Source organism: Lampris incognitus (assembly GCF_029633865.1).
Source record: "Lampris incognitus isolate fLamInc1 chromosome 5 unlocalized genomic scaffold, fLamInc1.hap2 SUPER_5_unloc_2, whole genome shotgun sequence".
Taxonomy (NCBI): domain Eukaryota; kingdom Metazoa; phylum Chordata; class Actinopteri; order Lampriformes; family Lampridae; genus Lampris; species Lampris incognitus.
The window spans coordinates 240037-267990 of record NW_026611072.1 but is presented as its reverse complement, the minus strand read 5'-3'; the positions used below and the strand labels follow the sequence as shown (position 1 = coordinate 267990).

Here is a 27954-nt window from a genome sequence, read left to right as displayed (position 1 = left end):
CCCATGCAGACATCGGGAGAACATGCAAACTCCACACAGAACCCAGATAGCAAAACTACCGTGGCCCGAACCAGTCCCACACCTGACACTTTCATCCAACCCACATATTGCGTGGAATGATGGCAATTGGGCAGTCCACTCGTTTGCCAGATCTGGGCCAGAACCAAGCCATAGCAATGCCACATGTGCCACATGTTTGCCAAAGGTGGCCCATATTTGTTTTGTGATATTTGGGCCATATTCACCATTTACCACACGGGCCACTTCAGGGTCACATCCATTTTGTCAGGGTCAGAAGAAGGCCATCGGTTACACATCATTGCCTGAAGTGGCCCACATCCGGATACTATCTGGGAACCCATCCTATTGATAGGAGCAATGGGCCGCTGCAGCGCCTGGGGACCAACTCCAGTTCTTCTTTCCATTGCCTTGCTCAGGGGCACAGGCAGGATTATTAACCCCAACATGCATGTCTTTTTGATGGTGGGAGGAAACCGGAGCACCCGGAGGAAACCCATGCAGACACGGGGAGAACATGAAAACTCCACACAGAAACGACCTGGGTTGGCCCGGGTTCGAACCCAGGACCTGGTTGCTGGGAGGAAACACTGCTAACCACTGGGCCACTGTGCTTCCCAGTGGAATAATAAAAGGAATGATAAAAGGAGGCTGCTTGCATCTTGCCTACTTAGCTTGAGGTTATACTTGGTGAGTAGCTCAGCCGTGTTTTTCACCATACATGTGTCCGTAAGTCAAAACTGCACTTGAGAAGCTTTACTCTTTGTCAGTGAAAACATGCAGTATAATCCACGAGTGTATTTTGTGATGTGGCCTCTCTCCGGCAGGCAGGAGAGAGATGAAGAAACCAACTACAACCTCTTCTACTTTTCCGACTTCGAGAGACACAACGCAGAACTCGCCGCCTTCCATCTGGACAGGTACAGCAAACAAAGTCAATATGTTATTAAGGAAATGGCACTGGCTCAATGCAGCGTTTCAGCACACAGGCTGTGGTATGTGAGGTCCATCCATCACACTGAGAATGTTATGTAACACGGCATGAGATGTTTGTTTCAGTGAGCCTCCCCCCTCTTCGTTAACTTTTTAAAAAAAAATTCTTCATCATTCTCTCAATTTCTTTCCTTTGAGCTTTAATTTCTCTTTCACCCACTCTCACCCTTTTCTAACTCCCCCTCCAGGATTCTGGGTTACAGGAGGATCCCTCCAGTGGTCGGGAGGCTGGTGGATGTGGTCAAAGAGATCAAAAACATAACCACCGACCGCAAACTGGCCAAAACCTTCTTCACCTCTCCTGGTATGGCACGCTGATCATTCCTTAAGTCTTACTCCTCTAGGGTCATAGTATAACATCAGTCTTACTCCTCTAGGGTCATAGTATCACATCAGCCTTACTCCTCTAGGGTCATAGTATCACATCAGCCTTACTCCTCTAGGGTCATAGTATCACATCAGCCTTACTCCTCTAGGGTCATGGTATCACATCAGCCTTACTCCTCTAGGGTCATAGTATAACATCAGTCTTACTCCTCTAGGGTCATAGTATCACATCAGCCTTACTCCTCTAGGGTCATAGTATCACATCAGCCTTACTCCTCTAGGGTCATAGTATCACATCAGTCTTACTTCTCTAGGGTCATAGTATCACATCAGTCTTACTGCTCTAGGGTCATGGTATCACATCAGTCTTACTGCTCTAGGGTCATGGTATCACATCAGTCTTACTCCTCTAGGGTCATAGTATCACATCAGTCTTACTCCTCTAGGGTCATAGTATCACATCAGTCTTACTCCTCTAGGGTCATAGTATCACATCAGTCTTACTCCTCTAGGGTCATAGTATCACATCAGTCTTACTCCTCTAGGGTCATAGTATCACATCAGCCTTTCTCCTCTAGGGTCATAGTATCACATCAGCCTTACTCCTCTAGGGTCATAGTATCACATCAGTCTTACTCCTCTAGGGTCATAGTATCACATCAGTCTTACTCCTCTAGGGTCATAGTATCACATCAGTCCTACTCCTCTAGGGTCATAGTATCACATCAGTCTTACTCCTCTAGGGTCATAGTATCACATCAGTCTTACTGCTCTAGGGTCATAGTATCACATCAGTCTTACTCCTCTAGGGTCATAGTATCACATCATAAAGCCATCGTTAATCCTCCCTCCATTTTGCATGTACATGTCAACAGGATGCTGCGGGATCCTTCTATCTATCTATCTATCTATCTATCTATCTATCTATCTATCTATCTATCTATCTATCTATCTATCTATCTATCTATCTATCTATCTATCTATCTATCTATCTATCTGTCTTGTCTATCTATCCACACCTCCCTCCCCTTCTCCCTCCATCAAATCCGTCTATCTATATGCGTGTGTGAAGAGTGAAAAGCTAATAGAAGTCTGTCTGTCTATGTGTGTTCTCTGAATATTGTGTGTATATACAGTATGTGTGTCTCTCTCTACTCCTACGCCCTTTCCCAAGCTCTTCCTCTTATGTGATGACTGGTATCCCCCCTGCAGTTTCACATCTCGTCTCTCCTCTCGCTCCATTTCGCATCGTCATCTGTTGTCTTTGCTGTTCTGCTCTCGCTGTTCTTCTCTCCTAACTTTCTCTTTCCCCTGTTTCCTCCTCTCTGATTGTCTTTCATTTCCTGTCGATTCCTGTCTGTGACCCTGCTCTCCTCTCCTCTCCTCTCATTTCCTCCCCTCCTTACCACTCTTCTCCTTTCCTCTCCTCTCATCTCACCTCTGCTTTCCTCTCCCCCCCTCTTCTGCTCCTCTCCTTGCCTTGCCCTGCTTCTCCTCTCCTCTCCTTACCTCTCCTTTCCTCTTCTGAGCACAGTGTTTTTCTGATTCCACCTAGTGGGGAATGTATGCTTCTACGGCCAGTGTTCATACTACTGTTCTACTGAGCATGCTATTTGCGGCCGTCCACACGCCCTGGAGGCCTCCTTGGCGGTGATGCTGCCAGACCTCGCCTTGGCTTCCCGGAAGTCTTGGAGGTCACCATGGAGACGCTCCTACAGCCGCAGCAAGCTGGCAAAGTGGGTTTTTACAGTATGAGCTGTTTTGATGCTATGTAAAGTCATGGGTAACGTGTACGTACAGTAGGAGCCAGGTTGGTGCTATAGAAAGTTATACGTAACATGTATATACAGGTTATGAATGAAAGTCTGCTTGGTGCTATGTAAAGCTACAGGTATGTGCATGTACAATACGAGCCAGGTTGGTGCTGTACCCAGATAGCAAAATTGCTGTGGCCTGGACCCGTCCCACACTCAACACTTTCATCCGGCCCACACACCGCGTGGAATGATGGCACTTGGGCGGTCCACTCCTGTTTGCCAGACCTGGGCGAGAACCAAGCCATAGCAATGTCGCATGTGCCACATATTTGCCAAAGGTGGCCCATATTTGTTTTTGTGATATTTTGGCCATATTCAACATTTACCACACGGGCCACTTCAGGGTCACATCCAGTTTACATGTTGCCGAGAGCACCGCGTCCATACCGAGAAAGGCCCACATTTAATTTGGCATATTTGGGCCATATTTGCTATTATACATAGGGGCCACTTTAGGCCACATCCATTTTGTCAGGGCCAGAAGAACATCATTGCCTGAAGTGGCCCACATTGGGATGCAATCTGGGTATAAGGCTATAGGTAATGTGTTTTACTATACGGGCTAGTTTGGTGCTATATAAATCTCTATATAAATATAGGCTGTATAAAACATTTTAGCAACTTTTACATGCAGCAAGCCATGCAGTTTTAGAAAGAGTTTTCTATTCATGTAGCACAAAAAAGGCGCCAGCTTATCACAAGACTATGTGTAATAAATGATATCTCTTTCAGGTGGGAGACAGATCACGACTATTGCTCAACGGTGAAAAAGACTGCACCATACAACAAGGGTACCAGACTGGTGGACTTCATAGACATGGTCATACTGGACTTCCTTATGAGTAGGTTTATACTTTGTATTTTGATTTAAGAAGAACAGATTAAAATTAATAATTAACACACACACACACACACACACACACACACACTGCTGGTGTCAAAGAAGGGTGCTAAAGGGTGGGACCATTTTGTCCCTTCACCCCACTGAAAACTTTCTAGAGGTATCACAAGGCCCTTTTCCACCTCCCTGGTGACGGTGCCTAATCTAGAACCGGTTCCACGCTTTTCCACCAAAAAAAGACTGGTGCTGGTGCCAAACAAACCGGCACGGCACCATAAAAAAAACGTTTTCTTTTTTTAATGAACAACAGAAAATTTGACAGAAAAACAGGTATACAGTATTAGCACATATCAGGTACAATATAATTATACAACTACGTCAAAAGAATATAATAATGGCATTAAAAGACAGTTACAGAGATAAATGAATGATAATAATATAATAAAAACAAAGAACAGACAAACAACAAAACAAAACTGGAGTACATGTGTACAAATCTAAAATGATCAGAAAGGTTTCAGGGAAAAAAGTTTCATAGTAATTCAACAGCTTATTAGTTTTTTTTACCTTTTTTTTACAAGGCTGAAAGATTTAAATAAAGAGTTCAGTTCTTGGAGAAAAGGAGCGATCTTAGGCAGTGATTTAGAGAATTTCTGTTTGTGAATAAAAATGGTGCACATAAAATAACAAAATTAATCAGACATTCAAGAGCACCATCTTCTGGATCATCATAGCGAAAGATAATGTCTCCCATGTTAAAGGAGGAGACAGAGTTAGGAGACTCTAGAGCAGTGGTTCTCAACCTTTTTGGGGTCCTGGACCCCCTGCGTATTTTTGATCTACCCTGAGGACCCCTCCGCCTGATCTTGGGGGAGGGGGGTTGCAATTTGATAGAAACAGTAGAAACTGCATTTTAAATTGCATTATAGCATTTATTCACTCTTTGGGGCAAAAATAAGAGCTTTCAGTTGTAACTTAGATATAGTTAACAAAACAGAATTCTTATGCAGTAACTTTCAGATATATGTAACAACACAGAATATGTATTCAGTAACTTTCAGATATATGTAACAAAACAGAATATGTATTCAGTAACTTTCAGATATATGTAACAAAACAGAATATGTATTCAGTAACTTTCAGATATATGTAACAACAGAATTTTTATGCAGTAACTTTTAACAATGCAAACGGGAGCGAGATCTCTTATTAAAATACAATAAGTTACACTTGTGAAACAGATGTAATTAGAGAAAAAAGTCCTGTTACCCTTTATAGTTTAGGTAGATAAAGGTCTCAGTCACATTTGAGTAAAATAATCCTATTTCTATAAATGTCATAGCATCTTTTTTTAAAGATATTTTATTTTCACGGACCCCTTGCAATTACACCACGGACCACTAGGGGTCCGCGGACCCCCGGTTGAGAAACACTGCTCTACATCAGTCCAACATTCATGGCGTATTTCACAAAGACGGCGCCACAAAATTGCTGGACCAGAAGTTGGAAGCTGACGTCGGCGGCTGTGGGCGGGGCTACCGGAAGAAATTCAGCGCCCCTTAACCCGTGGCGCTTGTCTACTGACGTTTAGTTTCGCGGTAAAAATAAGAAATTCGCCGAACAATTAGCAACGACTTGTAACCGCGGCTGTAACGTTTGTTAGCCGTTTTTTGGCTGACAAACTCAGAATCGACACCTACCCGTCGTCCGGCACATGATCGTCATCTGTTATGAACGCGGTCCGCGGTCGCTACACGCAGGCAGCCTTCAAAGGCGAGATGTGGCGACTTTAAAAGTCACTTTCTAGACAGCAAGCCAAGCAAACGCGTTCCGTCCGCCATGTTTTTTCCCCTTGCGGAAATTACCCCCAACTTCCGCTACGTCACGTCCGGTTCGACTCTCGCTTCTTTTTTTTAAAATTTTAACTGCGTACACAACAGCTTGGCTTTGAGATCTTCACGTTACACAGAAGGGAACAGGTGCGTACGCATATAATGAAAAGGAAAAACATCACAGATAAGAGATTGAAATGATATTACATAAAATAAAACCGAAAACTATACTGTAACGTGCATGGATAACTAGACACGCTGGCCACTGGCTGGCGGGTCTGACCCTTTGGTCGAGCGGTTAGCGATGCCTCCTGCGGTGCGGGCGATACGGGTTCGCGTCCCGGCCGCGGCACTTCCTGTGGTTGCGTTGTCCCCCGAACTCGCTACATTGGTGTTAGAAGTGGGATGGAGCGACCGTAAGGCCATCGGAAGCGTAGGAGCCCTGAGGCGTGAAGGAGCTGATATGCTTAAGCGCGGGGACGCGCTTCCCGAAGGAGGGGGGTAGTGTAACGTGCATGGATAAGAAGACACGTTGGCCGCTGGTTGGCGGGTCTGAGCCTTTAGTCGAGCGGTTAGCGATGCCTCCTGCGGTGCGGGCGATACGGGTTCGCTTCCCGGCCGCGGCAGCTCCTGTGGTTGCCCCCCGAATTCGCTACAATATACTTTGACTTGTGTATGTACAATTTTCCAAGGATGAAAATGTTGTCAACCAGAAGGTCATCCAGCTTCTTCGTTGTCCACGACAAGTCCATAAATAATGTCCTTGTGGTTCAGTTCGGTTCTCAAACCTGTCGAAATGCGAGCCGGTTCTCAAGAGGCACCAAGGGAGAACTGGCTCCGCACCGGCACCGTTCTGGCGGAAAGAGGAACACTGATGCGTGCTGTATGGAGGCTGGCCTCTTACACCTCCGGGGGGAGGCTTACACTTTATATGCCCGTGTTTACCTCTGCTGCTCTGTGCATAGAGCAGCAGGGCACAATATGAAAATGGTCTTCGAAATGTGTGAGAATAATTAATCAGACACTTCGGACTAATAGGCTGTATGCTCCCTAGGTAGAAGGTTATGGTTTAAAACACCATCCCTGCGGCTGTCGGAAAGAGGACACACGAAATCTACTGAAAAAAAGTCAGTTTTCTATCAGTAGGAACTCTCGTGTCTTCACCCTAGATAGCAAAATTGCCGTGGCCCTGGGTTACACCTACAGAAAGAGGCCTGTACACGTGTAATGCCCGTGTTCACCTCTGCTGCTCTGTGCATTGAGCAGCAGGGCACAATATGGAATGGTCTTCGAAATGCGTGAGAGTAATTAATCAGACTCTTTGGACTAATGGTTTAAAACACCATCCCTGCAGCTGTCAGAAAGAGGACACATGAAATCTACTGGTCTGTTTTCTATCAGCAGGAAGTCTTGTGTTTTCATGGCACCCCTCTCTCTGTCTGTCTACTGTCTATCTGTCTGTCTGTCTGTCTGTCTTTCTCTCTCTCTCTGTCTGTCTCTGTCTCTCTCTCTACTGTCTGTCTCTGTCTCTCTCTCTACTGTCTGTCTGTCTGTCTGTCTGTCTCTCTCTCTACTGTCTGTCTGTCTGTCTGTCTGTCTTTCTCTCTCTCTGTCTGTCTCTGTCTCTCTCTCTACTGTCTGTCTGTCTGTCTGTCTGTCTGTCTGTCTGTCTCGCTCTCTCTGTCTGTCTGTCCGTCTTTCTCTCTCTCTCTCTGTCTCTCTCTCTACTGTCTGTCTGTCTGTCTCTGCCTCACTCTCTCTTGTCTGTCTGTCCGTCTTTCTCTCTCTCTCTGTCTGTCTCTGTCTCTCTCTCTACTGTCTGTCTGTCCGTCTTTCTCTCTCTCTCTGTCTATCTCTGTCTCTCTCTCTACTGTCTGTCTGTCTGTCTCTGTCTCTCTCTCTACTGTCTGTCTGTTCGTCTTTCTCTCTCTCTCTCTGTCTGTCTCTGTCTCTCTACTGTCTGTCTGTCTGTCTGTCTGTCTGTGCGTCTTTCTCTGTCTCTCTGTCTGTCTCTGTCTCTCTCTCTCTCTCTCTCTCTCTCTCTCTGTCTGTCTGTCTCTGTCTCTCTCTCTACTGTCTGTCTGTCTGTCTGTCTCTGTCTGTCTGTCTGTCTGTCTGTCTCTGTCTCTCTCTCTACTGTCTGTCTGTCCGTCTCTCTCTCTCTCTCTCTCTGTCTCTCTCTCTACTGTCTGTCTGTCCGTCTTTCTCTCTCTCTCTGTCTGTCTGTCTCTCTCTCTCTCTCTCTACTGTCTGTCTGTCTGTCTGTCTGTCTGTCTCTCAATTCAGTTCAATTCAATTCATTTCAATATGTGCTTTATGGGCATGACATACGTTTGTGTACATATTGCCAAAGCATGTAAAACAACAACAACAACAACACAATACAACAATGATTATAGTAATAACAGCAACAACAACAATGATTATGATATTATTAAACAACAACAGTAGCCATAGGTGCCGTAACCCACTGTCTCTCAGGTTGTGGCAAGACAATATAAATCTTTATGTAAATATAAATAATATAATGTAAATCTCTCTCTCTCACACACACACACACACACAGACCAAAACACCTCCATTCTCAGTGGATACGTAAAAGTTAATTACTCCTCGTGAAATAGCGCCTCGATGAACTCATTACAGCGCTCGAGTCATGACGTCACCTTTAACGTACCCGCAGCTGCGATCGGCGTATGTGTAACGGCGGGAAATGGCGGCGCAGAGGACCGTTAATGCGACTGTGAGGCGGAGGGGAGGGGGGGGGAAGCGTCTAACGCGACTGCGCGGCAGGCGCGCGCCCCAGCGGCGCGCAACCTTTTACGCTTCCATGGCAACGAGACACTGTTGACGTTTCTTCCTCCTCGGACTTGCAGGTGAGAAACTTTTTTAAACTTGTCTTATTGAGGTTCAAATGTTTTAGTAGGGTTTGTTTTGTACGTCAGAAAACGAACTCAACTTTTTTGTTTTTCGAAAAAGAAATGAAAATTGTTTACCGAGCACTCCGGCGACATTTATCCACGCGTCTGATTTATTTACTGACGGACAGAATGTTAGGCGGTTAAGCTAGCGTTAGCTCGCCGTTTGATTGATTATGAACACGTTCAGCAGAGCTAACGCTAGCAGCTAGCTGACGTAGATACTTGTGTAGTGCATTGTCATAGTATTTGGTAAACCGTGTAGCCTTTCAAAAGTCGTCTGCAGCAACCTTTAGGCGTATGTACACCTGTAGAACCTGATAATGTAATACATTCCCGATAATGTAATAACCTCGATAATGTAATAAAAATCTGCTCTTGAGTCCATTGAAAATGCAATAATGTAATAACTTCCTGATGATGTAATAAAGTGCATTTCCCAATAATGTAATAAACTTTTTACCAATAATGTAATAATGTGTTACATTAACGGGGCGTTATTACATTATCAGGTTAGCCTTCATTTCCCTGGTCCTACTACTACTACTACTACTTTCGGCTGCTCCCGTTAGGGGGCGCCACAGCGGATCATCCGTTTCCATTTCTTCCTGTCTTCTGCATCTTCCTCTGTCACACCAGCCACCTGCATGTCCTCCCTCACCACATCCATAAACCTCCTCTTTGGCCTTCCTCTTCTCCTCTTCCCTGGCAGCTCCATATTCAGCATCCTTCTCCCAATATACCCAGCATCTCTCCTCCACACATGTCCAAGCCATCTCAATCTTGCCTCTCTTGCTTTGTCTCCAAACCATCCAACCTGAGCGGTCCCTCTAATATAATCGTTCCTAATCCTGTCCTTCTTCGTTACTCCCAGTGAAAATCTTAGCATCTTCACCTCTGCCACCTCCAGCTCCACCTCCTGTCTTTTCGTCAGTGCCACTGTCTCCAAACCATATAACATAGCTGGTCTCACAACCATCCTGTAAACTTTCCCTTTAACTCTTGCTGGTACCCTTCTGTCGCAAATCACTCCTGACACACTTCTCCACCCACTCCACCCTGCCTGCACTCTCTTTTTCACCTCTCTACTGCACTCCCCGTTACTTTGGACAGTTGACCCCAAGTATTTAAACTCAAATGCCCTTGTCACCTCCACTCCTTGCATCCTGACCATTCCACTGTCCTCTCTCTCATTCACGCATAGGTATTCCGTCTTGCTCCTACTGACTTTCATTCCTCTTCTCTCCAGTGCATACCTCCACCTCTCCAGGCTCTCCTCAACCTGTTCCCTACTCTAGCTATAGATCACAATGTCATCCGCGAACATCATCGTCCATGGAGACTCCTGCCTGATCTCGTCCGTCAACCTGTCCATCACCATTGCAAACAAGAAAGGGCTCAGAGCCGATCCTTGATGTAATCCCACCTCCACCTTGAACCCATCTGTCATTCCAACTGCCACACCTCACCACTGTCACACGTCCCTCATACGTATCCTGCACCACTCCTACATACTTCTCTGCAACTCCTGACTTCCTCATACAATACCACAGCTCCTCTCTCGGCACCCTGTCGTATGCTTTCTCTAAATCTACAAAGACACAATGCAACTCTTTCTGGCCTTCTCTATACTTCTCAATCAACATTCTCAAAGCAAACATCGCATCTGTGGTGCTCTTTCGTGGCATGAAACCATACTGCTGCTCGCTGATCATCACCTCTCCTCTTAACCTAGCTTCTATTACTCTTTCCCAAATCTTCATGCTGTGGCTGATCAACTTTATACCTCTGTAGTTGTTACAGTTCTGCACATCGCCCTTGTTCTTGAAAATCGGTACCAGTATGCTTCTTCTCCACTCCTCAGGCATCCTCTCACTTTCCAGGATTGTGTTAAACAATCTAGTTAAAAACTCCACTGCAATCTGTCCTAAACATCTCCATGCCTCCACAGGTATGTCATCAGGACCAACTGCCTTTCCACTCTTCATTCTCTTCATAGCTGCCCTCACGTCCTCCTTGTTAATCCACTTCCTGAACTTCCTGATTCACTATCCCTACATCATCCAACCTTCTCTCTCTCTCATTTTCTTCATTCATCAGCCCCTCAAAGTATTCCTTCCACCTTCTTAGCACACTCTCCTCGCTTGTCAGCACATTTCCATCTCTATCCTTGATCGCCCTAACTTGCTGCACATCCTTTGCAGCTTGGTCCCTCTGTCTAGCCAATCGGTACAAGTCCTTTTCTCCTTCCTTAGTGTCTAACCTGTCATACAACTCACCATACACCTTTTCCTTTGCCTTTGCCACCACTCTCTTTGCTTTACGCGGCATCTCCTTGTACTCCTGTCTACTTTCTTCATCTCTCTTACTATCCCACTTCTTCTTTGCCAACCTTTTCCTCTGTATAATTTGCTGTACTTCCTCATTCCACCAACAAGTCTCCTTGTCTTCCTTCCTCTGTCCTGATGACACACCAAGTACTTTCCTAGCTGTCTCCCTCACTATTTCTGCAGTGGTTGTCCAGCCATCTGGCAACTCTTCACTACCACCCAGTGCCTGTCTTAACTCCTGCCTGAACTCCACACAACAGTCTTCCTTCTTCAACTTCCACCATTTGATCTTCGTCTGTGTCTTCACTCGCTTCCTCTTCTTGGTCTCCAAAGTCATCCTACAGACCACCATCCTATGCTGCCTAGCTACGTTCTCCCCTATCACCACCTTGCAGTCTCCAATCCCTTTTAGATGGCGCCTTCTACATAAGATATAGTCCACCTGTGTGCACTTTCCTCCACTCTTGTACGTCACCCTGTGTTCCTCCCTCTTCTTGAAATATGTATTCACCACAGCCATTTCCATCCTTTTCGCAAAATCGACCACCATCTGTCCTTCCACATTTCTCTTCTTGACTCCATACCTTCCCATCACCTCCTCATCACCTCTGTTCCCTTCACCAACATGTCCATTGAAGTCCGCTCCAATCACCACTCTCTCCTCCTTGGGTACCCTCTCCACCACGTTGTCCAACTCATTCCAGAATTCTTCTTTTTCATCCATCTCACACCCAACTTGCGGGGCATATGCGCTGATAACATTCAGCAATAAACCTTCAATTTCCAGCTTCATACTCATCACTCTGTCTGACACTCTCTTCACCTCCAGCACGCTCTTGACATACTCTTCCTTCAGAATTACCCCTACCCCATTTCTCCTCCCATTCACACCATGGTAAAAGAGTTTGAACCCACCTCCGATACTCCTGGCCTTACTCCCCTTCCACCTGGTCTCTTGCACACACAGTATGCCTACCTTTCTTCTTTCCATCATGTCAGCCAGCTCTCTCCCTTTACCAGTCATAGTGCCAACATTCAAAGTTCCGACTCTCACCTCCACATGCCTACCCTTCCTCCTCTCTAGCTGCCTCTGGACATGCTTTCCCCCTCTCCTTCTCCTTTGCCCAACAGTAGCATAGTTTCCACCGGCACCCTGCTGGTTAACAGTACCGGTGGCGGTCGTTGGTAACCCGGGCCTCGACCGATCCGGTATGTAAGTCTTATTTATGATCCGCATATTTGATTTGGCAAAGATTTTACGCCGGATGCCCTTCCTGACGCAACCCTCCCCATTTGTCCGGGCTTGGGACCGGCGCTAAGGATGCACTGGCTTGTGCATCCTCAGTGGCTGGGTTCTTCATTTCCCTGGTCCTGATAATGTAATAATTCCCCAATATTGTAATAATTTAACAGCAGACCACCCATAAATGGATTCAAGTGGTGATACTGTTTAAGCAACGCAAGCTCGAGAGGTCTAGCGCCACCGACAGGTCAAAGTTGGACGTGCATGAATGCTCTACTCTTCCTCAAATCTACCTCCAAGCTACTTCCACACATGTTTTTTCTCAGTTGGATCATTTTATTACATTATCAGGAAGTTATTACATTATCAGGTTTTAGTGCATTTTCAATGGCCTCAAGTGCATTTTTTTATTACATTATCGGGGGTTATTACATTACTGGGATTTATTACATTATCAGGGTTATTACATTATCGGGGATTTATTACATTATCAGGTTCTACAACACCTGACAGCTTTTCTGTTCATATTCTCTGCGCTCAGGATTTCAGCCGAGACTGCAGCCTGCGGTACTGTACAGATCTTAAAAAATTAATATCTTGAATTTTATATATGTCACATCTTGAAATATTCCCTAAATCTGCCTGGATTATTGGTCGCTGTTACTACAGTTTCAGCCACAATTGAGCTTTCTACCACTGTCCGTTTTGAAGATACTGTACAATCTTTCCAGAAAGATGGCTAGGTGTTCGATTGATATTTATCTGATATCTACATAGTAGACGTAATAACCTACTAGTTCACTGTAGCAAACATGTGGTGTAATCTTTTTTTTCTGACACAGGTATTCAGCCTTGATGAGGGTTGACAAAGGTTTCTGATGCTTGTTGCAAACCTGCTGATGGTAGGCTAGTTTTTAGAGCATATATATTTAGCAGCATGCTTGCTGCCTCAGCAGAGGAGAGACCCCGTGGTGGACCATCAAGGAACAGTGCCAGAGAAGTACCCATGGTTGAGAACAAGAACGCTGCTCTGAATACTTTTGACCCACATGGGCCATCACCGAGCTTACCGCCACTATGCCCGGAGCCTCAGCTGCCCATTCCAGCATATGCATGCAAGCCTCCCGGCCGCCATATTTCACTCCTTGAGTTTCCGCCAGCTGAAAAGCCCTTGAAAGTGGGGGAGCTCCCCCGTCTTGTAGCCCAGGTGGGTCCTGAGATGGCAATAGGTGACACACAGTGGAAGGATGGACCTCGCCTAATGGCGTCAGCGTTAGGCACAGACATCCCTGTCAGAGCTGCTGATGTATCGGTCGACCAGTCGACTGCACAGAGGTATTTTAGTGCAAATTCTGCTGTGCCATAAGACAAATTTGGTTCATAGACAGGTTTTATGATTCAAACATGCAGTAAAATGTATTGCTACAGTAATTGCTAATGCCAAGTATGGCACTAATAACTTATTTTAATTCAATGGTTATTTCCGGCTAGTGACATCAGACCGCTGGAACTACCATTGAGAATTAGCCAGTTGGCTAAAATTCGCACATTTGCCTTTCAGGTTAATTAATATGCATTGCCCCTGTAAATGATCTCACAAAAAGAATTGGCATTTACAAACAATGGCTCATGATATCAGTATTATAATATTAGGCCTGTAATATAAAGACAAGCTTTGCTTAGGCATATCTTACAGGGTGTTTTCAGCATTGTAGAAAAGAGCACCATGTTTGAAACATAGGGATATGTGACCTATTCTAATTTTATATTTAACTAACTAATCACTTGTACAGTTTTTCAGATCAACATAAGCATGTGAAATTAAAAATGAATAAAGACAAGAAGAGGAAGACTGGGATGGAGTCCAGACCAAGGGAGGTTTCCCTCACTGGTGCAGAGGTGTTGGAGATCATTGCCAAGAAAAAAAGTCTCAGCGAGTTTGATATTTTTTACCTTAAAGAGGAGGATGGTTACACTTACAGGTACTGACTTTAATAAGGTTATCATACTTGTCATCCTTTTTAGTTTCAGATAGACTATTGATTGTATTATATTTATACTATGTGTAAACCTAATATCAATCACCTCGTGTCAATCGTGTCTCTTTAAACTGTAGATAATGCCCTGTTTCTGTGCCACACATGTCAGACTAGAATTTAGTAGTTTATTTTTGATTTTGCACTGCTGTCACTGGGACAAATTTATGTGTTATTCACAGTGATTTAAGTGAATGTGATTATCATGTAAACAGAACCTTCTAGCACAGGACTGTGAAGTGACCAATCCCTAATGAAGCCTTTTCCCACATCGATGATACATTAGGTTTTGCTTCCTCCACCCCTAGACCATATGACTTGCGAGTGGTAGATCCCAGTGATGCTGGTTCGGAGCACTACATCTTCTTTCCTACTAGTGTTCTGCATGTGACAGAGAAAGGCTATGGGGGCCTTGTGACTCTGGCAGAATGGCACAGAGAGTCTGTTTTGTGGAGAGCTCTGCGAAAAATCCCATTTTTCAGGGATTACAGATTACGAAAAGCGTTCACCTGGTAAATGCACATAACCTTTGTGTCTAATTTCAATGACCACTAATTAGTGAGTAAAGCTTTCCTTCATTTTACCTTGATACTTTTCCTGTTTTTGTGTCATTCCTTGTCCAGGTGGTGGAGACATGTACGCAAGATCACTTTCCAGCGCAAATGTGGGAAGCTGCAGGGCATGATGCTTATGGCCATACCTCAGTACAGACAAGCGCTTTTTCTGTTCTCAAGGTGTTTAACATCAAATCCTCAGTTCTTGTCTTGCTGTAAAGCTGAGTACCAGTAGTTAGGCAACATGTTGATATATGTCAACAGACTGCTGGCAAGCAATGCTGTAGGAGCCACTGACAGTTGATTGAACGATGTTTTGAAATCTTCATGTCATCATTTGAATACTTGCTTTTGGTGTAATACATAAAGTAGATAATAATTAACAATGATAATTATTTATATATATATATATATACACTACCGTTCAAAAGTTTGGGATCACCCAAACAATTTCGTGTTTTCCATGAAAAGTCACACTTATTCACCACCATATGTTGTGAAATGAATAGAAAATAGAGTCAAGACATTGACAAGGTTAGAAATAATGATTTGTATTTGAAATAAGATTTTTTTTACATCAAACTTTGCTTTCGTCAAAGAATCCTCCATTTGCAGCAATTACAGCATTGCAGACCTTTGGCATTCTAGCTGTTAATTTGTTGAGGTAATCTGGAGAAATTGCACCCCACGCTTCCAGAAGCAGCTCCCACAAGTTGGATTGGTTGGATGGGCACTTCTTTGAGCAGATTGAGTTTCTGGAGCATCACATTTGTGGGGTCAATTAAACGCTCAAAATGGCCAGAAAAAGAGAACTTTCATCTGAAACTCGACAGTCTATTTTTGTTCTTAGAAATGAAGGCTATTCCATGCGAGAAATTGCTAAGAAATTGAAGATTTCCTACACCGGTGTGTACTACTCCCTTCAGAGGACAGCACAAACAGGCTCTAACAGGTACTATTTAATGAAGATGCCAGTTGGGGACCTGTGAGGCGTCTGTTTCTCAAACTAGAGACTCTAATGTACTTATCTTCTTGCTCAGTTGTGCAACGCGGCCTCCCACTTCTTTTTCTACTCTGGTTAGAGCCTGTTTGTGCTGTCCTCTGAAGGGAGTAGTACACACCGGTGTAGGAAATCTTCAATTTCTTAGCAATTTCTCGCATGGAATAGCCTTCATTTCTAAGAACAAGAATAGACTGTCGAGTTTCAGATGAAAGTTCTCTTTTTCTGGCCATTTTGAGCGTTTAATTGACCCCACAAATGTGATACTCCAGAAACTCAATCTGCTCAAAGAAGTGCCCATCCAACCAATCCAACTTGTGGGAGCTGCTTCTGGAAGCGTGGGGTGCAATTTCTCCAGATTACCTCAACAAATTAACAGCTAGAATGCCAAAGGTCTGCAATGCTGTAATTGCTGCAAATGGAGGATTCTTTGACGAAAGCAAAGTTTGATGTAAAAAAAATCTTATTTCAAATACAAATCATTATTTCTAACCTTGTTAATGTCTTGACTCTATTTTCTATTCATTTCACAACATATGGTGGTGAATAAGTGTGACTTTTCATGGAAAACACAAAATTGTTTGGGTGATCCCAAACTTTTGAACGGTAGTGTATATATATATACAATGATAATGATGATAATTGAATAATTTCAAAAATAATGTTGAAATATTAGGGTGGCACGGTGGTGCAGTAGTTAGCGCGGTTGCCTCACAGCAGGAGGGTCTGGGGTTCGAGTCCCGGGGTAGTCATCCTGGGTCGTCCTCTGTGTGGAATTTGCATGCTCTCCCTGTGTCTGCGCGGGTTTCCTCTGGGTGCTCCGGTTTCCTCCCACAGTACAAGACATGTAGGTCAATTGAATCAGCCGTACTAAATTGTCTCCAAGTGTGAATGTGTGTGTGTGTTGGCCCTGTGATGGACTGGCGGCCTGTCTAGGGTGTCTCCCCGCCTGCTGCCCAATGACTGCTGGGATAGGCTCCAGCATCCTGCAACCCTGAGCAGGAGAAGCGGTTTGGATAATGGATGGACATAAAGTACAGAGTGATGATATATGACATTACGATTTTCATAGATACTTTTAGAGATCAAGCTCAGTTTCCAATTTAAGTGTATTTCACTGCCAAGAAAGTTTGCACTTGGAATTTGTTGTGGTAGGTTGCTGGGATGTTCTGATTGGCTCTTGCCCAGGAGCATCATTAGATGAATGCTTAAAAACTAGTCAGAAATGCAGCTGTTTTCTGATTGGGCCCATAGTTTCGGGGCAAGAGTTGGACAGACTGGAGCATCACACAGTTAAACATAAATTTTAAGATTAACTCAAGATTGTATCCTTTACAGTGTAATTGAAGAACTTAAAGAGGTCCATTGGCTGCCACAGGATGAATGGAGGACCTACACACTGCAAGAATTCAATGATATTCTGATCACCAAGAGCCAGGAGTGTCTTAAAGTGTTTGAGAGAGTGGCGCAGTATCGCACAGTCATCCTTGAAGAGGTACTTCTAATTTTCCCTAAAATAAAACGCATCACAGGTACAAAAACACAGAACAAATGAAAACCCTGATATGATGAATGTAAAGGCTGTCACGTGTTGCAGAGTTTGAAAATGTGGGATCACACAAGAGATATTTAAGAGTGGGACTTAAGCAAACAACTGAACTTGACCAACATACTAGGAATGTTGGAAGTTGGACATGTGCTCAATTTTTCAGACGTGTATGTATTTTTGTTACAAATACGGCAATACTTTGGCCCAGTGTTTGGCATGACTGCTCCAAACAGAAAGGTCACAGGTTAGATTCCCACAGTAGTCATGTATTCTCTTGTTGTGCCTTTACTTGAGACAAGAAACACCTACCTTCTCATTTGTTGTAAGTTTTTTTTAATCTAAGGCACTGTTAAATGGAAAACTGCAATGGTAGCACTGTAGAACCTTGCTGATATCACTGCTCTGGCTGATGTGGAGTCCACATCAGTGAGGACCTCTCCTGGACATCAAACACCCAGACCCTTGTGATGTGAAAAAGGCCCAACAACACCTGCATTTCCTGAGGAGACTGTGGAGCGCCCGTCTAGCCCCCAAAATTCTCACCAACTTCTACCACTGCACCATAGACAGCATCCTGACCAGCTGCATCTCAGTGTGGTAGGGCACCTGCAAATCAGTAGCCCAGAAAGCTCTGCAGCGGGTCGTCAAGGTGACCCAGAACATCACTGGTACCCAGCTCCCAGCCAGAAAAAACATTTATCACAAACCCTGCCTTTGAAGGAGTCTCGGCATCAGCAGAGATCCCACCCACCCCAACCACGGACTGCCCCCCCGCGCTCTGGGAGGCGCTACAAGAGCCTCAGAGCCTGCACTACCATGCTCAAAAACAGTTTCTTTCCCCAAGCTGTTGCCCACGTGAACCTGGCTACCCACTGAATGTCTGTAAATATGTTTATATCCATGCTCTTTTTTTACTTTATCTTTAGCTTTTGGTCTTCATCTGTGTATATCTTATACTATGTTTGCCATGTTTGTCTATGTCTGTCTTGCACTGTTTGGCGAAGCTGCAGCCCTCATTTCATTTTTACATATGTGCCTGCACATTGTTTTTAATGACAGTAAATTGAATTGAATTGAGGTATTGTGCCATACCCAGGTGCAGAGGGATAGCTACCAGTTACACGAGGAACTGCTGATGTATATTGAACACTCCAAAAAAACAAATAAGCGCAGCCAGCCCCTGCACCTTCATCTGGCCTGCCAGAGGGATCTGGAAAAAGAGGCCGCCCAGGTGGAGCATGCCCTGCAGAAGCTGGGCCATGTGGCTGCCCTCCTCAATCACATGACCGTACAAAGCCTTGTCACAATTGTCCAGCAGGAGGCCACTTCTTTCCTCAACAAGGTTATAAAGGTAACAGATGATCAAACCTATGTTGGCAGTTTCCTCTAGGTATCCATGTGGCCATGTTCCCTTGCCACAACAGAAGCACGACCCGCACTGGGTGAGCTAAAGGTGAATTAATAGGACTATCTAATCTAGTCAACATTCCAATACAAGATGTCATGGAATTAATGTTAAAATGGATGCCAAGTCTGTCAAGTTTATTTATATGGCACTGAATCACAGTTGCTGTCTCGGAAGGCTTTATATTCCCACAGTGAGAAATGTGTAGATACACTGAACGACAGTAGACAACACACTTTATCCACAGACCCTTGATTCGGATGAGGGAAAAACTCTATATATAAATATATATATATATATAAAAAAACCCTTCTTAAAATAAAAAAGTGGGGAGAAATTGAAAGGATGGAAACCCACTCCCAGGATGGGGAGACAAACAATAGTTTCTGAGTGGGCAAGGAAAATTGAGCATTATAAAGTAACTAAAAGGCAGTTTATTTACCACTACAATTTTATCCAAAATGAGGACAGACATGGAACTCAAACTGAAATTAATGCCGAGTAACCCTGGCTACATAAACCACAAAGTAAAAATGACAGGATGAATAAACCATGCATATTATAAAACTTGAAAGTACCTTTCCTGGAGGAAAAATATGAGTTTGCTGCAAGGTAGCTGCAGTGCATGACTAGAAACATCATCATCATCATCAGTTCCGTAATCTATGGAGGTCGTAGGAGCACAGCTGATGCCTCAACAGGTTGAGTCATCATTGTGTTTCAGTAGGGGGAGTACCTGGTGGTCCTTATCTCCTCTCTAGGTATGGATGGCCGTTGGTTCACAGAGGAACTCATACGCCCTTTGACAGGTTTTGTTTTTAGTCCTGATGGGTGTCCACACACCCTCCTCACAACAAGCCGAGGGTTGAAGTGGGGGTACCAGTTTAGTCGCCGACGACCCGACGATTGCAGTTTAACATCGTACCCAGGACACATGCTACTACTACTACTTTTGGCTGCTCCCGTTAGGGGTCGCCACAGCGGATCATCCTTTTCCATTTTTTCCTGTCTTCTGCGTCTTCCTCTGTCATACCAGCCACCTGCATGTCTTCCCGCACCACATCCATCAACCTCATCTTTGGCCTTCCTCTTTTCCTCTTTCCTGGCAGCTCCATATTCAGTATCCTTCTCCCAATATACCCAGCATCTCTCCTCCACACATGTCCAAACCATCTCAATTTTGCCTCTCTTGCTTTGTCTCTAAACCGTCCAACCTGAGCGGTCCCTCTAATATAATCGTTCCTAATCCTGTCCTTCTTCGTTAATCCCAGTGAAAATCTTATCATCTTCAACTCTTCCACCTCCAGCTTCACCTCCTGTCTTTTCATCAGTGCCACTGTCCCCAAGCCATATAACATAGCTGGTCTCTCAACCGTCTTGTAAACATTCGCTTTAACTCTTGCTGGTACCCTTCTATCGCAAATCACTCCTGACACTCTTCTCCACCCACTCCACCCTGCCTGCACTCTCTTCTTCACCTCTACTGCACTCCCTGTTTGGACAGTTGACCCCAAGTACGTATTTAAACTCATATGCCTTCATCACCTCCACTTCTTGCATCCTGACCATTCCACTGTCCTACCTCTCATTCACGCATAGATATTCCGTCTTGCTCCTACTGACTTTCAGTACCAGGACACATGGACCACATGACACATGGACACAGGACACACGTCGTACCCAGGACACATGACTTGTCACAATTGACTAGAAATGTCAATTGTTACAAGTCATGTGTCCTGGGTACGACTACGACGTTAAACTGCAAACAAATGACTACAAAAGGCTCATTATAAAAAGCCCATGATACTGCGGCCCCCTTGTTAGACTTTGCATTTCGCCACTTAGTTCTTTAACAAACCAGAAAATATACAAGTTAGATAGTATTTTGAAATGGAAAAAGAATAGCAAAACGTTTGTGGGCTTGTGAGCAGATATTGATTATTTGTTTTTTTCTTTCTGTTGCATTTATTAGAGGGGGAAAGTTCAACAGGGTTGCCTATTTCAAGCAGAGCTGATTTTCAATGCACATGGTCAGTTGACCCTCGACCCACCCATGCACTTCTTCCAGATAGCAGTGCAAAAGGCGCTGCTTTCTGTTGGTGACTCTACAATCAAGGTGAGGAAAAAAAAATCTTCCATGTTCTATCCAGAACCTTGTAAACCTTCAGCGATGAAGTGGCAGTAGAAGTAGAACTATTGTGCATGGTAATAAGTAATGGCTTGTACATGTGTCCCATGTCTACATCATGAATTCACCATGGGGTCCTCCTCCATCACAACTCATTGCTTGTTCCTTGTTGTAGATGTCTGACACTTGTGGTTTCTTCTGGGAGACCAAAAAAACTGGGGCGTTCACAACCATCATCTCCGGTTCTGCACAGGAGGTGATGCCTGACCCCAGCCCAGCTGGTTACAGACAACTCCCCGCTGTCTCAGGTAAGGCATTTGCATCTGAGTTTGTTTCACCTTCATTATTATTTCACTGCTGTCACATCAAGGCCTCATTTATTTAAAAAGTGTACTTTTTAGGATGTCTTAACCACTTATGTACTTGGACTGATAACCTTGCAGTTTTGAAAATTCTAGAATTTAATAGTTTTAATGGGCTCTGTGATCATGAACTTTCTTTACGCACAAGGTAAAATGCAAGCCCTCCATTTGAATTAAATGATTAAAAAGGTTGCAAGGTCATATCTGTGGGTGGGGAGCCTGATTTGGGTATGTGTCCTGGTTGCTGCACTAGTGCCTCCTTTGGTCAGTCAGGGCACCTGTTTTTTTGGGGGGGGGGACTGGTGGGAATAGCATGATCCTACCACGCGCTATGTCCCCCTGGTGAAACTCCTCACTGTCAGGTGAAAAGAAGCGGCTGGCGACTCCACATGTATGGGAGGAGGCATGTGGTAGTCTGCAGCCCTCCCCGGATCAGCAGAGGGGGTGGAGCAGCGACCGGGACACCTCAGACCTCAGAAGAGTGGGGTAATTGGCAGGATACAATTGGGGAGAAGAAGAAAAAAAAAGGTTGCAAGGTGATTCAGTGTACAGTTTGGAGACACTCTTGAGCATGTATCTGGTCCCAGTTTCAGGTGAGCATGAAGACAAAGACAATGGGATTGTTGGTCTTCGAAAGCCTGTCTGCAGGCAGGATCCCAGAGACCAGTTAACATTGAGGCCGGTGCTGCCAAGGCTCCCCCCTCTCATTGTACAGGGCCACAGGCTGCGAGGCTGCTACCGCCCCCTGTCTAAGAAGCAACTTGAGTGGCATCTCACCATCAATGATGTATCAAAGGTGGTTGAGAAAGAGCAAGCAAGGATAATGCAGGCAAGACCAACAACTTTAACTTTCAAATTCAATATTTAGAAGTATTTAATATTCAGTCAGCTGCATATTTTCAAAGTGGGTCTCTCCAGTAACCCATTACAATTGGAGACGGACATGGTATTCTGTCACACCAACTGTCACATTTGCTGTGTCATCATCTTTATGATCTTTTTGCTCTGATCACATCAGAGAGCTGACCAAACCTATTGTTTTTTCAAGCAGTGATGCTAATAGATGCTAATGTCAACTTGTCATTTCAGAAATTAATGCATGCATTATTTAAGAGGCTCAGTAATGCTGATCAGTGATATATTCAGCTTCACGCTTAATCTTTGATTCATTTATCATGCTCCAAACTATAAGCAGAGTTCTTTGCAAATATCTCCTGGGCTGCATTACATTAATGAAAACTAAGTATGACTGTCTCTTTTCCCCAACTTCACTGTTGAAATGTTTTCATGAGTAAAATTCCAAATAGAGCTTGTAGAAGATAGGACTATTCCATCCATCCATAAATCCATCCATCCATCCATCCATCCACCCATTATCTAAATCACTTATCCTGCTCTCAGGGTCGCGGGGGTGCTGGAGCCTATCCCAGCAGTCATTGGAAGGCAGGCAGAGAGACACCCTAGACAGGCTGCCAGGCCATCACAGGGCCAGGACTATTTAGTCCTCTAATTTAGTTAAGATTAAACGTTCATAATCAACATATAATTTGGAAAAAATGCAGCTCTTCAAATGCCTACATATCATCACTGTGTACCTCTTATGGAACAATGTTGTGATAGCAGATGCTGTCATTTGAAATAAGAGTAACATATTCAAATGCAATAAATAAAGAACTCAAAAAATCTCATTGGTCTGTGGACAGGAAGCTGAAGCAGAGGTCCAGCAGCTGTGTGATGAGTATGCGTGGTTGGTGGATGTTAATTTCTTCACCCGCAAATGGAGTGCGGCCTCTCTGGAGGCTCTGAAAGGCCAGCCTGCATTCATTTATGAGGAACACATTAAGAAGTTGCGCCACTGGACTGAAAGGATTCAAGCATTTTCTGCCTCATTCACAACCTCCAACCACCTGTTTGTTATCTGCTGCACCAGCATCAAAGAGGAGCTAGGTATGTGTTAGTTATTTGCTAGGTATGTGTCAGGACAACAATTTCATCCATTGTAACAGATACCAAATCCACTAGCCACTTTATTATTTTACCAACTAAATATGGCATTTAGTTTGGTATCGGATGACAGACCTGATGGATGGATTCAAGGTGGAGGTGGGATTACATCAAGGATCGGCTCTGAGCCCTTTTTTGTTTGCACTGGTGATGGACAGGTTGACAGACTAGATCAGGCAGGAGTCTCCGTGGACTATGATGTTTGTGGATGACATTGTGATCTGTAGTGAGAGTAGGGTGCAGGTTGAGGAGAGCCTGGAGAGGTGGAGGTATGTACTGGAGAGAAGAGGAATGAAAGTCAGTAGGAGCAAGACGGAATACATATGCGTGAATGAGAGGGAGGACAGTGGAATGGTGGGGATGCAAGGAGTAGAGGTGACGAAGGCGTATGAGTTTAAATACTTGGGGTTAACTGTCCAAACTAATCGGGAGTGCAGAAGAGAGGTGAAGAAGAGAGTGCAGGCAGGGTGGAGTGGGTGGAGAAGAGTGTCAGGAGTGATTTGTGACAGAAGGGTACCAGCAAGAGTTAAAGGGAAGGTTTACAAGATGGTTGTGAGACCAGTTATGTTGTATGGCTTGGAGACAGTGGCACTGATGAAAAGACAGGAGCTGGAGGTGGCAGAGTTGAAGATGATAAGATTTTCATTGGGAGTGATGAAGAAGGACAGGATTAGGAACGAGTATATTAGAGGGACAGCTCAGGTTGAACGGTTTGGAGACAATGCAAGAGTGGCAAGGTTGAGATCGCTTGGAGGAGAGATACTGGGTATATTGGGAGAAGGATGCTGAATGTGGAGCTGCCAGGGAAGAGGAGAAGAGGAAGGCCAAAGAGGAGGTTTATGGATGTGGTGAGAGAGGACATGCAGGTGGCTGGTGTGACAGAGGAAGATGCAGAGGACAGGAAGAGATGGAAACGGATGATCTGCTGTGGCGACCCCTAACGGGTGAAGCCGAAGGTAGTAGTAGTAGTAGTAGTAGTATTAGTAGTAATAGTAGTAGTAGTATTAGTAGTAATAGTAGTAGTAGTAGTAGTTTGGTATTGGATCTCTGAAAGCTGGCAGGTTGTTTGCAACAGAGTCTGGGAGAGTGGACAAACCTTATATTTTTTGCATGTACAAGGTATACAGGGGGTGTTAGCATCGGGGAAATTGGTTTATGGGTGAAAAGGTCACTTTTATAACTTCACAGACCTGCCCTCTAACAGCAGAGGACACTGGTTAGTATTGGCAGCTTCCAAGTCTGAAAGAAAGACACGATATGAAGCAAGGTGTGAAGCAGAGTGGTTCTGAAATAGAAGGATGAGTGAGTTCCCCTTGGTCAAAATAAACTTCTATGCTCTCAGTGACTGGCTCTGATTTTGGATTTCCTAGGACTACGTCTAAAGTCCACTGAGGAAGACTTGCTGAAACAGCTAGTGCATCAGATGAAGCTGCATTCAAAAGACCTGATATCAGACCTGAAGACGGCTATTGCTGAACTCAAGACAGAGCCCCAAGACCTCGATGGGTTTGCAAATTATGCAGCCAAGGTATGAAAACACTTCCACTGCACAAGTTTAAAGTCTTAGAAATATCTATCTATCTATCTATCTATCTATCTATCTATCTATCTATCTATCTATCTATCTATCTATCTATCTATCTATCTATCTATCTATCTATCTATCTATCTATCTATCTATCTATCTATCTATCTATCTATCTATCTATCTATCTATCAAATCCATTGATTCAAGTAAATTCTTTATGAGACAGTACAAGCCTGCCTACTGTTGAGTGTTTCTTTTAACAAAGTTTTATACCCTAGCATTTCCAGGGATACAAACCGACCTGAAACCCATTTCTCAAACTGCTGGGCTACGCCCCTCTCCTACAGTACATTTGCTGCAGTTGGACGAAAATCATGACTCTACAAAAAGGGAGAAACAATTAATTTTCTTTTTTAGAGGTTTTAATGGCCTCCAAGTCATGAAATTCACTCAGCCCATAAATGAATATGCAAAGGATAAAGGAAAAGGTTGAAGGTTAAAAGAAAAAACACAATTATCACAGTTATTTGTGAATAGCCATAAGGATAATGAATAATTGCCATTTAATTGATACCATTACTACATTTAATACTGTTTTTCGATACCAATACTTGTTAATACTCATCAGTACTGTATTAAGTGTGTGTGTGTGTGTGTGTGTGTGTGTGTGTGTGTGTGAGAGGGGGCACATAACTATCCAATCAACAACTCGAGTCATGGACGGAGTCATCCATTGAGTTACATTGCCAAGTGAAAAAGAGAAATTTCTGTTTCATTGAAGTTTCTCTTAATGATCCAGGGGTGGTGCTTCTTTTGCAGGGTGTTGTCAGGCATGTTGTCTTCGAACTGCAGTACTTTTTTGGCCTCGCAGAGGAAATGTTTTTGACATTCAAAAAAATACATTTTGTGTGATATTTATGTTATTGACTTTTTGTGAAGCACTGCTTCACTTGTTGTCTTAGAGAAATGTCCTCTGCTTTGCATATGAATACTAAATACTGACTCATGGGAAATATTGCCTTACAAACTCATTAGATTCTAATTATGTGTTCAACCATAGTAACGAGCTGGCCCTCGTTTCATCTAATGGTTTTTACCTTGACAAATTGATGAGAAGTCAGTCTCATCTGCTTCTTAGTGCTGCTGCTCATGGAGCTGAGTTGCAGAAACTCAGGCTCTGCTTTAAGTGACTTCCACGCTGTACTGGTGTTTCATTATATTGCTTATATCAACCCCATTATGTGGATTGCTTTTTGCAGTTTCTGTCAATTTTATTTCAATGGACCCATGCTTAATAAAACTAACTGCATTTTAGTTTGTCACACCAAGCATAGTCACCTGCAACATCACTGTAAGGGACCAGGTTGTACTGGAAAATTGCATACAGGAATGCTATGGGGTAAATTAGAGAGGGTGTAATGCTGTACTTGGCAGTCTATCTAAGAACTTATTGGTATTTTTCTTCTGACCAGTCAGGCAGCGGCACCAAATTGGCACTGGGATTTGATACCCAAATCTCATAACTAGATAGATAGATACTTAATTGTCCTGTGGGAGGAGATTTGTTTTCACCTTTTGTACAGAGCCTCATATACAGTAAATACATGTACACAACTGATTGATTTCTTAACGCTACAAGCCCCCACAGTATTATGGGGGACTTATGTGACCTATATTACCCCACTGACCAAACGTCATTTCCCCCCCCCGCTTCCGGTGTGGGAAGATGGCGGCGCAAACTCACATTTGCGGCAGCCTTACCCATTACCGGTGTGGGAAGATGGTGGCGGGAATTCACGTTCGGGGCAGCCTGGACTCAGTCCCGTCCATGCAGTGTCTTTGTCCACGTCTGCGTTTACATTTTGTCTTCGTTTGACGGCTGGGAGAGCTGGCGCTGGATCAGCTGGGAGAGCTTGGTCTGCTGTGCTGTGGGCCCAGGGACCGCGGCCTTGCTCGGAGCTGCGTCCGAGGAGGAAGCACCGAGGGCGGTCTGGCAGGATGCGGAAGCGGGGCAGGCTAAGCTAACAGCTAGCCCATGCAGACCGGCAGTTCCGGCAGTTGTCCTGGCTTGTTTTTTTCCTTTAATAGTTTGGATATATGTGTTAGTTTAGATATATGTGTTAGTACGTGTGTTCTTGAAGTTCTAGTAGTTATGTGTTTTTGTCTTTGTGTTGCACTGCTGTGGGCTGGGGGAAATGATATTTAAACTAATAAAGTGTTCCTGATTCCTGACCATGACGTGTGTTGTAAATCGAGCGAAAGATGTCCAAAATGTTTTCTCTCTGCTTTTCTCTGCAGGTGAGGCGATGTGAGAAAATGCTGGCTAACACGCAGCAACGGATAGAGTACGTGCGCTCCCTCCAGGGCATCGCTGGCATGAGCTGCAGGAAAATGTCTGAACAGCAGATGACACTGGACGAACAGGTCCGGAGGCAGGAATGGAAAACAACAAGTCATTTAACAACCACATTATGGCTCGATTTCATGCATCATTTCAGAAGATAATAATGTTGGTCTTTAAGATTTTCCTTTTTTTCCTCCTCCTGTGTGTATGTGTGTGCTTGTCAATTTTGGTCTTGTATTTAGATGGAGAGCTTGTGGGACTGCTATGTCCCTCTCTTGAAGCAAGCAGACGAGCTCATGGGCCAGCGTCTTCCCTCATTGTCAGACATGTTGGACCACACATTCTCGTCTTTTGTCTGTGACCTTGACAAATCGGTGTCAACTGTAACCTCTGGACCATTCCTTGACCCCACCCAAAATGCTAGCGAGATGTGTGCCATGCTAAACACAGAGTGCAGAAAGGTGCATTCTGTCAGTTCCCAGCTGAAAGAGCTGAGCAGGACAAGAACACTCCTGATAGGTGAGGAAAAAGATATTAGAGGTTTTATAGACATGTGTTTTAAACCCTGTAAAGATTTCAGTGGATCAGTACTGTTCTAAAATGCTGTCAAAACATTATTTTCCAACTTGGTAAGTTTTTGAATATGGCTTTTAGTAGAAGTTCACACTTAGATTGTTCAGGTTGTTTTGCTTATACACATAACAACTTTGTAGGTCAAACAA

At 44.1% G+C, this 27954-nt stretch overlaps 1 protein-coding gene across 1 annotated transcript in view; it reads left to right on the top strand.

The window, feature by feature from the left end:
- LOC130131922 (dynein heavy chain domain-containing protein 1) overlaps positions 1 to 27954 on the top strand; it is an 81813-nt gene that overhangs the window by 9114 nt on the left and 44745 nt on the right. The window contains exons 4-19 of the mRNA XM_056301648.1: positions 846 to 938; positions 1200 to 1315; positions 2894 to 3074; positions 3888 to 3997; positions 14121 to 14301; positions 14664 to 14867; positions 14979 to 15089; positions 17248 to 17404; positions 18555 to 18809; positions 20839 to 20982; positions 21170 to 21302; positions 21950 to 22185; positions 23060 to 23303; positions 24731 to 24888; positions 27187 to 27312; positions 27475 to 27751. Coding sequence (XP_056157623.1) covers positions 846 to 938; positions 1200 to 1315; positions 2894 to 3074; positions 3888 to 3997; positions 14121 to 14301; positions 14664 to 14867; positions 14979 to 15089; positions 17248 to 17404; positions 18555 to 18809; positions 20839 to 20982; positions 21170 to 21302; positions 21950 to 22185; positions 23060 to 23303; positions 24731 to 24888; positions 27187 to 27312; positions 27475 to 27751 — 2726 coding nt within the window. The remainder of the gene's footprint in view (positions 1 to 845; positions 939 to 1199; positions 1316 to 2893; positions 3075 to 3887; positions 3998 to 14120; positions 14302 to 14663; positions 14868 to 14978; positions 15090 to 17247; positions 17405 to 18554; positions 18810 to 20838; positions 20983 to 21169; positions 21303 to 21949; positions 22186 to 23059; positions 23304 to 24730; positions 24889 to 27186; positions 27313 to 27474; positions 27752 to 27954) is intronic.